This window comes from Merops nubicus, unplaced genomic scaffold (genome assembly GCF_000691845.1).
Source record: "Merops nubicus isolate BGI_N331 unplaced genomic scaffold, ASM69184v1 scaffold2655, whole genome shotgun sequence".
In the NCBI taxonomy this organism is placed as follows: domain Eukaryota; kingdom Metazoa; phylum Chordata; class Aves; order Coraciiformes; family Meropidae; genus Merops; species Merops nubicus.
This window is the reverse complement of record NW_008608780.1, coordinates 1,498-13,217: the sequence shown is the minus strand read 5'-3', so window position 1 is coordinate 13,217 and position 11,720 is coordinate 1,498. Positions and strand designations below refer to the sequence as shown.

Here is an 11,720-nt window from a genome sequence, read left to right as displayed (position 1 = left end):
CAATAAGAATGCATTTTTCTAGGAACAGATCTGCATTTAGCAGTTGCCCTGCAGTATTTTCTGCCTGATTTGCATAGCATAATAACAGCAAATATTCTTTGTCTTGTGTGCAGGGTGGAGTTGAGGCTCTCAGCTCCTTTTTGTGCTCCTCATGCAGGTGGAAGATAGTCCAGCAGCAGTGATGTCAGCAGGGTTCATAGTGCTTAACACTTTAAATCATTTTGTGGAGGAAAGACCAAGGAATTCTTCAGAGAATCCTTGCTGTCTGTCATGGCATTGTTGGAGGCAAATATTGGAAAAAAAGGAACTGTTTTGCTGTTCTCAACATACAAATTTTTGCATCCTCCTCAGACTGATGCTTTGTAAGACAGGCTGCAGTTAAGGATTATCTCAAGATTTGGCTCACGAGCACTGACTTAGCAGTAAGTTCTTGAAGGGGGTCTGTGCATGAGTTGCTCTCCCACCTTTTATTCCCCCTCCTGCTTCCAGACTTTTCCACATGATGCAATGTGGTCAGAGATTTAGGACCTGAGACACTCAATCATCTCTGGTTTGCCACTTTCCTGAGGAAGGAGGAAAACTTTCCCTATTAAATCCAACAGTTCTTTGGTGATAGGAACAATGTCAAACATTAGGAAGCTTTAACAGAAGGAGAGGAAGAGGCCTGGGATAACCAGCCCTGACTGGGAGAGGTGGGGGTCGTTGATGGGAGATGCTCAGAGTTGGTGGGGGGTGATGGAGATAATCCCAGGAGCACTTGGAGCTGGAGACCAAACATTTTGGGGTATGAAAACCCACTTTGGGTGCTGTGAAGTGAAGTCAGCCTGTTAGAAGCTCGCCTGTTGTTGCCAAACACTCTTCTGTGTGTTCTTTCCTCAGTGTTCAGCCACCTGTAGAAGATCCTGACGAGGCTCAACCAAAAAACCAAAAATCAGGTATTGCATGGGACAGAAGTATTTAATATGCTTCATTTTTCTTGGGTGCCTTAATTCTGGGTTTTTTTACTTCAGCATTGTTACTGAAACTGTGGCTTTTCAAGCCATTTTTTTCCTCGTGGCCCTCTGTGTAGCCAGTGGCTTGTGGGCATATCCTGGGGCCTAGCCCCAAAGTTGTGTGCTGCCTTCTCTCTGTGTTCACACTCTTCCTCTGCCAGGTCAAAATGCTCCCTATGAGAAGTCACTTGGGACCTGGGATGTGAAGGAAGGTCACTTCTAGCTGATGCCAGGCAGAGAAAAATGGTATTTCTAGTGGCTTGAACTGAAATCAGAAGAGTCAGTTTAGCCTGAATCTGAAAATTTTGGCACGTGCATTTTGCAGAGCTAGAGGAGGGATGAGTGAGGGAGGCTGGGGGTGCAGCAGAGGAGAGAACAGTGTGGCAGAGAAGGGCTGTGGTGGGTGAGTCTCTCTCTGATCCCTACTCTCTGTTCATCCATGGCTTTTTTTTTTTTCCTTTTTATTTCCAGATGCTGTCGCCTCTGAGCGTAAAGAGAAAGTTCCAGAAGTTTCCCCTGTGGTGAAGTTGCCAACCAAGGCAAAAAGGAAACGCCATGCTTCTTGGATCTCAGAGACTGCACATGAGGTTAGCAAGGCTCCAGAGAGGAGGGGGAAGCTGTGCAGGGGGATCTCCCTCCTGCACCTTGGAGCTGGGGCTGCTCTGAGCCCACACAGCAGCTCTTGAGTGCTGCGTCTGCCTGGCTCCAGTGTGTGTTCTCTGCTCTAGTGTTTGCAGCTGAGGAAGGAGTGAGGTGGTTGTTGTCTTCCAGATAAGCTACAGTTCTTCAAGTTTATGGCTGTAGTGTGTGTGCAAACTGTTACTCTTTTTCTCTGGGTTGTAGTTAAGGAGCCAAAGTGCATTACCTTACAAGAAAAACTGCATGCTTCCTCTGCATCCAACTTCCTGCTGTTTATAATCTGCCCAGGAGAGGGTTCCTGCAGGATTTTGGCTCTGTAAAAATGAGTTAGGAACTGCTAAACTGCCTAGTCTGCTTCAAAAGTGTGGTGGTATTTTTCTTAGAGCCCCACAGAGTAAGAGGAATAAGAAAATGTCATGCTCTAATTAATTGTTCCTGATAGTCATGAACTCTTATTTGTACAAAATGTATTTTTCAGGGGCTAAACTATCACACTGTGGCTTTTTTAGGAGCTTACTGAGAACTCAGTAATGAGCCTGTATCATTTTAATCACTGTATGTACCAGAGCCTGTTAGACATCCTGCAAAGATTTGCATTCTGCTGCAGGTCATGGTCCCCAAATCATAACAGAGCTGGCCAAATTTCAGGAAGTTCATTTGCTTGGATTCACGTTCAGGTGATACTCACATTGGTATTTATTTTGGTTTTATTTAAGACTGAGTCCACTCCTCCTGGTCCTGCACCCAAAAGACCAGCACGTCCTGCAGCAGAAGTAGAAATGCTACAGATTGGTAAGGCTGACATCAAGTTATTGATTTTTTTCTTTTTAATCCTGCTTTGTGTATGAATTATTGCAGGCAGAATATCTGGGGAGCATCTGAGAACACTTGAGTGTGAGCTCTGTTTCTTCCCTGCATCCTGGCATTGCTCCTGGGTTGGGACTGGGTGTTTATTTTATCATCTCAGTGCAAACTCTGCCTTGTTTGGATGCAGTCCTTCAGTTTTGATATGTCTGCTGTGAACTTGCCAGGAGTGAATTGTTTTAAACACTAATTTTAGTGAGTAGATCCTGATGATGCTTTTTTTATTTCAGGATTAAGCTGACAGTGCCTTGTGTGCACAACTTTTATTAGTTGCCAATATGAAAATCTGAAAATATCCTACAGTAACATAATAGAAGTCATAGGATGTAAGAGAGAAAATTGAAATAATTTCTTTTTGGTGAAGCTCTTTACTGTAAACCTAAAACTCTTCAGCTTCCTTTTGTAGTTACTGATGGCTTGTGCTCTTCTCTCACAGATAAAATGCCTTGTGGAACCAACACTTGCTTGAATAAAGAAACACTATCCCTTTCTTATAAGACAAGGTAAAAATCCTTCTCTTTTCTTTGGCTTTTTCTCTGACTGGTTTCCTGTATTTCACTTTTATTCTTCAACTTCCTCTGTGTGGCCTAACATTTGTCTTTGTCTTTAGAGAGGAATATTTTTCTCAAGGCTGCTATGCTAAGGGAGGTGTCCAGCTGATTATTTTTTTTCTCCAACCAGCTTCAAACTTCTTTAGACTCAGATACTTCATACAGGAGATGAGATAAAGTCTGTGGTAGGAGGATGTGTTGAACTTGAGAAGCAGCTGATACCAGGAATGTTTGTGAAAAGTTTCTGAAGAGTTAATTTGACAGGAAAAATTATTTTAAAATATAAAAAAGAAAAAAGCCAACAAACTTTTCTCAAAAAAAAAAAAACCCTCCATGATGTTTGGCATGAGAGAGTTCTTAATTTGATAACAGGACTAGCCTTTACCTTGTGTTGGTTTTGAATTACTGTTTGGGGGATGCTGAGGCCCTGATGTACACATCACTGAGTCAGAAACAGCTGGAAGGAGGAGGGGATCAGAAGGGGATCTGAAGGGAGGGAATGAGGAGGAGTGAGCCAGACTTTTTTCAGTAGAGCCCACTGACAGGTCAAGAGGCAGTGGGTGTAAATTGAAAACCAGAAAACTGCATCTGAACATCATGAAACACTTTATTTTTCACTTTGAGGATGGTCAGATACTGGCACAGGTCACTTAGAGAGGTTGTGGAAGGTCCTTGGAGATGTTTGAAAGCCCAGCTGGACACAGGCTTGGGCAACCTTCAGTGGTGACCCTGCTTGAGCAGGTATTTGGAGCAGCTGATCTCCAGAGGTCTCTGCCAGAGTGATTTTTGTGAGGAAAGCAGCAGCTACACTTTGGTGCCAGTGCTTTTTATTGAAAGCAGTTGTTCTGATTTTCACTTCTCTGTAGTGGTAGTATCCCATTAGTCAGTTGAAGACAGTAAATCTTACCTGAAACTCATAAATATCTCATCTCTGTCTCCCTCATCATCAGTGTATGTGCTTACAAAATAGTTGGTTGATTAAGGAGGTGCATATCTGAGTGTTCTCTTGATATGGTTCCTTTTTCTGTTGATGACTTTAGCACAAGGAGTGGCACCATCAAACCTGTTCCAGACAGCATCTTAACACTGAGGCCACCCATTAAGGAGCACACTGGGCCAGGATCCACCAATTTGGAAGCTGGCAGAATTGGGAGGCTCTTCTGTACTGCTGAGGAGGTACGTTGGGTGGGGGGGAAGGTGATTTTTGAAATGAAACAACTTAAGGGTTGCAACAAAGCTGTGTCTGAATGCTGAAGTGGCAGTTTGTAACAGCACAGTGGTGTAGTCAGTGAAGTTGAAGGAATGCTTCTGGAAAGTCAGCTTATAGCCTTTTATTTGCCTTTGCATTTATGAAAGGGCCAGGATCCACCAATTTGGAAGCTGGCAGAATTGGGAGGCTCTTCTGTACTGCTGAGGAGGTACGTTGGGTGGGGGGGAAGGTGATTTTTGAAATGAAACAACTTAAGGGTTGCAACAAAGCTGTGTCTGAATGCTGAAGTGGCAGTTTGTAACAGCACAGTGGTGGTGTAGTCAGTGAAGTTGAAGGAATGCTTCTGGAAAGTCAGCTCATAGCATTTTATTTGCCTTTATGAAATCTTTGAACAGAGCAGTGCTTTGTTGCCAAAAGATGGGATTTTAAACCATTTTCATGGGAATGGTGGACTGGGGAAGGAGCCTCCAGGCAGTTTCACTTCTAAGTGGAGCTGGACTGCCCTGTCACTGAGTGTGTTTTTCTGGCAGAGTCATTTCCCTATTTTGGCCTTCATCTAGCTCAACTGTGGTCTTTACATAATGACTTTAAAAGGCTAAAGCAGGCAAAAAACCACTCAGTTGGTGGTAGCACTGCTTACAGCACTGTCTGTAAGGTCTTTCCCTGTCCTTTTTCTGAAGCAACTCTTGGAAAATTCCTGATAAACCTAGTTTAGATGGGAGAAGACCTTACTGGGAGTAGGGCTGAGCCACCCTGGGGACTCCTAGCACCCAAGCATCCTGTCTACTGCCAGGAATGCATCATAATCTGATTTCTGATGCAAGGGGTGCAGACCATGGCTGAAGTGAAGAGTCCTGCCTTTGAGGAAACAGTTGCAGAAGGCAGTTTGAGGTTTAGGGTGGGACATAAGTTCCTGTAGCAGGGCTAACACCAAATGAATGCCTGTGAATTCCTGCTAAGGAAACTTGAGTAATACACCAGTATTTTTGAGAAGAGCCTGTGCACTCTGTCTACAGACATTTGGCTCATACACACTGGTCCTAATCTGGTTTTTTTTCCCCTCTCCATTCTAGTATCTTCAGCGAGGAGAGAAGGAGAAGTACAGACAGCTCCTGCAGCTGCTAAAGGAGAAGTACCCTGGGAGCCGCCCTCAGCCCCAGCTCGCCAGGTTCCGCACGTAATTATCAGCAAAATGACCATGAGCTTTCTGGGGGTAATTTGTAGCTGGTGTATTTGGAAGCTGATGGGGAGGGATTCCTCTTTCCTACTCTCAGAGTGCTGGACAATCTTCAGGGCAGGCATGGGCAGAGTAATTTCTAGTATAAAAAATCCACAGCATTATTCCGGAGCACCACTAAAAAGAATTTATTTTCCTTTTGTTTGCCATTGAGTTTTGGCTTGGTCAGGAATCCTGTTTTATCTGAGAATATGAAACTTCTGGTAAATACAAGACTTTTCTGGTTTTTTCCACCTCCCCCAGTCCTCCTCACACAACTGAAATGAAGTTTTTCTCTTTGCAGTACACTAAGCTGACAAAAATCTCCCTTGTGTCTAGAATTCCAGTTCCCAAAGCAACCTGCAAAGGGGAATTTCTGTGTGATTTTGTGTATGATGAGTAGATGATGTGGTGTGTCAAGGGGGTGTATGAAGTTAAAGCCACAAAAATAAGTGAAGCCATTATCTTGGAATAATTACACTTCAGAGTTGTGCAGAAGGAGCCTGATTCTTGATAAATAGTGATGCCAAGAAGATGCTGAAGTTTCAGTGGGACTTTCTACACAGTAAGAGAGGAGAAAATGCCATGCTGTCTTGCAGCTTCCATTAAATCCTGTAAAACAGGGGTTGTTACCAAGGCTCAGAAAATTCCCAGTCTCTGCTTGGTGGTTCACCACCAGCAAACATGTAAACTCATGAATTTGGAACAGCATGGCATGTTTAAATGTTCTGGTCCATGGCAGTGCCATGGAAAACAGTCTCTCCTGTCATTTTACATGCACTGGCAGTAGCATTTTGGAGTGGATCAAGACTCTGCTTTTGGCATCTGATCTCCCAGGGAATTATTATTGTGGTTTGGCTCATGTAGGTCTGTCTCCTTCCTGAAAAAGGGGGTTTTTGGTGACAATGCCAATGCTTCTTTGTGAAGAAAGGGTGTATATATGGACAGCTTTAATGCCTGTGTGTTTGCTTGCTCTTGAGAGTCTGTGTGGCTTTAATGATGGTCCTCTCCAAATGGGGGATAGTAACTCTCTACCACTGAGGTGATGTCATGTGTGCACCTGAGGGTCTAGTCAGAATCAGCCTTGAAAAAGCTTTTTATCCAGAAGGTGAGTTCTTGAGCATCACCTGGGACAATGCTGAGACATAGCACACCTCTCTCTTTCTCCCCCTCTCCTTTCAGGTACTGCACAGCAGTGGAAAACTCCTATGAACAGGGAAGAGCAGTGAAACAAGCTGTTGGAGGTGTAAGCATGTGTTCTTTATCTCACCTTTGGGGAAAATACAGCTGGTTGTGAGCAGATAGCTTTGCACTTTCACTTCCATATATTGCCAAGCAAGTAAGGTGTTTGTCCTTGGATGTGTGTACAAAAATCCTTCCAGTTTTCTACCAGAGCAAGAGTTTTTTTTTGCACTATTCCCTAGCAAACAGCTCTGTGCTTGCTTGCTAGCTCCATGTCCTTTTGTCTGACAGAGACAGAATGGAGAGGAGCTCTCAGAGGAGGTGTTACCCCGGGTAGGAGTGGCACCCACTGTGTACAGACTACCAGCTGACCTTGCTGTGGAAGAACAGAGGTTCCCAAGCTCAGACAGACCAGCAGAACGCTTCCCTCCACTCACAGAGGTACCGTGTCATTCCTGCAGTTGCCTTGGCTCTGCCTCTTAACCTGTCCTGCCGTGGTGACAGAACCTGCCAGAGAAGCTTTTGCTGCCCCACGCTGTAGGAACACTGGCTGCTTTGCTTCTTTGGGGGCTGCAGCCCTGCTGAGCTAACAGCACTTCCTTTTTTGCCCATTGACTTGGAAAGGGCCAGCAAATCCAGAGCTGTTGCTAATGGAGCAAAACCCTGGCAAAGCCAGCTGCTGTGTCACCTGAGCTCAGTTTACAGGCCTTGTTCAAAGCTGCCCACAGGTTCTCATGCTCTATACTCCTGTTTCACAAGTCCTTCCCCATTTAATTGTTCATTTCAGGCCATGGAGAGAGAGATCAGTGCTGCATTTGGCAAAGGTGAGCCAGATGAGATCATGAGCAGTGCCTTCAAACTAAAGGTCACACGTGAGGACATCCAGACCCTGGACAACCTTCGCTGGCTAAACGATGAGGTAAAACTAGCTGCAGCACAGTGATAACTCTCACTCAGCTTTGATTAAAAATACCCCTTCACTGTCTACAGAAGTCTTTTCAAAGTTATTGGATAGCCTCTGCTGCGGAGTCCAGGAATATCTGTACAGTTATTTTAGGTCCTTTAGGCTTTAGTGTTTTCTTGAAGTTCCTTTGTTTCTTGTGTTATGCAGCTTCCAGGAGTTAGTCTGGGTTCTAGGTGTGGGTGGCAGGTGTTTTTATCACACTGCAAGAAGCAAGCAAGTGCAAAATTCTCAGAGCAAAAGCTGAAAGCTGAGACTGGCATTCTCTCAGCTGTGTGCTCATTGGTGGCCAGCAGAAGACACATTGCTCTGTTTATCCATTGGTCAGCTAGTGTCTTATTTTACCTCTCAAGTTTACTCTTTATGGTACAGGTCATTAATTTCTACATGATTCTGCTGGTGGAAAGAAGCAAGAAGGAAGGATATCCAGCAGTCCATGCTTTTAGTACTTTCTTTTATCCCAAATTAACTTCTGGGGGCCATGCAGCAGTAAGAAGATGGACCAAAGGTGTGGATCTCTTCAAACAGGACCTCGTCTTAGTACCTGTTCACTTGAGATCTCATTGGACACTAGCAGTGAGTAAAAATTAGCTATTTTTTAGAATGGCTTGGGTAGAAAAAACTACCCAGAAAAGTAATTTGGTTTTGTGGTGTGCTTTGTCTAACAGTCACCTTTTAATAACAGGTCATAGATATGAGAAAGAAAGCCATCAAATACTACGACTCACTGGGACAAAAAAGGGACAAGATTTGTGAAACTCTCTTGTAAGTAACTGCTCATTTGATACTTTCATGTTGTGAATGAGGAGGTTTTTTGGAGAAGGTCTGCCTCAAACAATTTTTTTTCCTCAAAAGCATTATTCCAGCAGCTGGTGGCCTGGGAAGTTCCTCGCCAGAGGCACTAGCCCAAAAGCTTTTGTGTTTGTTCCTCTGGAGCTGCACCCAGTCTGCTGGATTAAGGCACATGGTGGAATTGTGGCATTCTGGTTCCTTGCTTGGTTTGTCTGTTCCTCCTCGGATAACATGTGATTTGGGTTTTTTTGACCTCTGCTCAGCAATGAGCTTAGGCTTTGGTAGATGTCTGTTGGGATTGTTTGTCTCCTTCCTGGCCAGCTGGTCTCAGTCCTGACCAGTAGCTCGCAGCCTCTCAGTGTATTTCTAAACTGGAAGATTTGGATTTTTTCCCTTCAAATGCTTTAAATCAGCTGTTGTGAGGATTCTCAGACATTTTACTGTCCTGCCATTCACCTTCCTCTTCTCCTGCAGCAGCTCTTTCTTTGTTGGCCTAAATTCCAGAGGTGAAGAGTGATTTTGTTTTGTTTTAAACAGCAAATACCTGCAAGAAGAAAGCCGGGAGAAGAGAAAAATGGAGCTGGTTTTTTCTGAGTGGACTTTTCACAGCATGGAGCCACACGTATGTGAGCACTCCTTGGATTTGGAATGGGAACTGGGACTCTTGGTCACAAAACTCTTAATGCTTTCTAAAAAGTCCAAACCTGTAGAGAATGGCCAGAAGCATCTCATGGTCTTAAGGTGCCACTTCAGGTGGTCCAGGAGACTATGCTGGGTTGAAATCTTTAAGCAGTGCTTCTGCTTGCTGACTTTGAAGGGACTGAAGACTTTGTGGGGTCTAATTAGTCTGGCACATGGAGGTGGATCTGGCTCTGCCCCCATTTCACAAATCAAATATCAGTTTAGCTGCTGTCAGAGAACGTTGGCTTCTTGTGTGGAGCACAGATCCTGGCACGTGCAAGGCAAAGGGTTGAGCCCATGTTTCTCAACAGGCTCATAGTAAGAAGCACCATATCAAAGTCTTGATGTAAGACACACCACACTGTGCCAACCTCAGGGCACCTGGCAGGGTGACACCAGGCTGCTGTCCCAGTGTTTGCCTTGCAGCCTCCAAGTCAGGGCAGCAGAGGGGAGGGCTGCTGTGCGTGCAGCTCGTGGGCTCTGTCCCTCCTGCCTGGGAGCAGTAAATGGTTCCCTGGTGTCTGCTGTGTTGCTTTGGGTAACGTGTGCTGCTTCCAAAGTGGTTTTCCTTTAGGAGAGAGGAGAATTCTCTGCTTGTCCTTGCGTTTCATTGCCAGTTTTGCACTCCTCAGGAGATCCCCCAGCAGCTGAACGGGAGCGACTGCGGGGTGTTTGTGTGCGCGTACGCCGACTACGTGGCCAGAGACAGAGCAATGACCTTCACACAGGTGAGAGGGCTCTCCACAGAGAAAAGGGCTGAGGAGGGCACCTCCCAGCCAGGGGCCAAGGCTTTGTACCTCCCTCTGGGTTTGGGGAAGGATTGTTGGGGTTTGAACTGCCACGTGGCTTCAGTGGAAGAGCTGCCTTCTCCGTCCTTATGTCTTGGATCTGCTTCCTGGTTGAATTGGTGATAGTGCAGCCAGTGGGTTTGTGAAATCTGGCCTTGGTGTCTTCTGGAGGAGTGGGTTTCACCCTTACACCTGCTAAGACAGGGTTATTTCCCACCAGTGTGGTGGTCTTTTATTGAAGAGTATGTAACCTGTTGTGTAGTGAGGGCCACTCTGGTTTTGTTGGGTTGTCCTGTCACCCTCTTAGGGGCTGTGTGGCTGCAAACCAAGTTGTACCCCAATGGCAAGTGCTGACAGTACTCACAAGGAACTTTGCTTTAAAGGATTCACAGGGTGTTTATGTATCTTCTCTGCCTCTTTCTGCCATGTCTTCATATTGAACAGATTTTGCTCCTCTTTTCAGGATCACATGCCTTACTTCCGCAAGAAGATGGTGTGGGAAATAATCCATCAGCAGCTGCTGTGAGAGATGCACTACCAAAATAACACTGTGATCACCTCTGGGTGACTTAACTCTTTATTTCAGATATTTTCTAGTACCTTACTTGAAAAGGCAACAGGCACACAAATTCCTTCTTTAGGCTATGAAGTAGTGTTTAAGTTTGGGGTTTGTTTTTTTTTTGTTTTTTCCCAATTTTGGAGACAGCAACTTTCTTTGCAAATAGCTAATGCACCTTAAGGGGAGAGGCAGGAGGATTGCTGTGACCTCACCCAGGGAAACGGTTAAGAACAAAGGCTGTGAACCTCTGTCACTGATGGGTGCTCAGGTGCACGTGGCCACGCTGTGGACAAAGGGGACTCTCACCTCTGGGGTGGTGGCAGCTCTCTGAGCTGAACTCCCCTTCCCGAGCTCAACTCCCCTGCCCAAGGACAAGGGACTTGCCCACCGGTTCCTCAAGGAGAGTTTTCTTCTTCCTGGAGTATCTGCAACCTACTTGATTCCTAAAACTGGATTTGTGATGACCATGGAAAGCAAGACTGACAGTCTGGTGGTTTGTAACGAATCCCGAGCGAAGCCCCTGTGCTCGGGGGTGGTTTCTTATTTGCTGGGGTTATTTTTTTCTGTCTCCAGGGAGTTATCTAATGTGAAAAGAGAAGTATTTATTTCTTTTTATTAAAATAAATATGTAACTTATATAAAGAGACTTTCTGGAATAAAACTTTACCTGGTAATGAAATAGTGGTGTGTTTTTTCTAATTGCCAGAAGTGTGAGTTTTAGCTGACTTGCAGTCTGGAAGAAGGCTCCAGGCAGGGTGAGTGTCAGAGCACAAAACCCTCAAGGGGCCATCAGGACCTTGCTCAGCACCCTCCTTGCAAGAGTGAAGTAGGAGATTTCTCTTTGGGGTGACTCCTGAGGCTCCTCAGCCAGGCAAACAAAGCCTGTGTGAGCAGCTTGGTGAGCATGGGCTGCCCAGCACTGGGCTGTTTCAAGCTGACAGGGGCATCTCCAGGCAGTGTGCTGCTGTGGCAGTGGGAGAAACTGTGCTGGGCTGTGGAGACGTGTCCTGCCAGGCTCAGGGGTGCTGCTGGAATGTGCTAAAGCCTTATTGCCCCTCTGCCACAGATACTGCCCCACACAGGGGCAAATCAAAGGGGGGAGCTTGCGTCAGTTCTCACTGTTATGGTTACATCAAGCTAGATTAGTTTAAATGGTGTTTTCCCCTTTTTTTGTTTTCCCCCTTTTTTTTTTCCCCCTTTTTTTGGTTCTACTCCAGAACTGGAGTAGGATTTCAGGTCTCCCATTTACCCTTGCAGAGGAAACCTTGCCCCAGAGCAATGGCTT

The 11,720-nt window shown here is 45.4% G+C and overlaps 1 protein-coding gene across 1 annotated transcript; it reads left to right on the top strand.

Annotated features, from left to right (window-relative positions):
* Positions 1–802: 802 nt before the first annotated feature.
* Positions 803–10,402, top strand: LOC103772995 (sentrin-specific protease 2-like; the record flags this gene model as incomplete). The annotated part of the gene is given in 14 exon segments (XM_008940346.1): positions 803–935; positions 1,464–1,579; positions 2,348–2,423; positions 2,932–2,998; positions 4,087–4,222; positions 5,330–5,433; positions 6,655–6,718; positions 6,946–7,095; positions 7,442–7,573; positions 7,988–8,191; positions 8,301–8,380; positions 8,945–9,029; positions 9,721–9,816; positions 10,340–10,402. Coding segments are annotated over 14 exon segments (1,506 nt in total), but the record flags the coding sequence as incomplete, so codon positions are not given.
* Between the last annotated feature and the right edge of the window lie 1,318 nt (positions 10,403–11,720).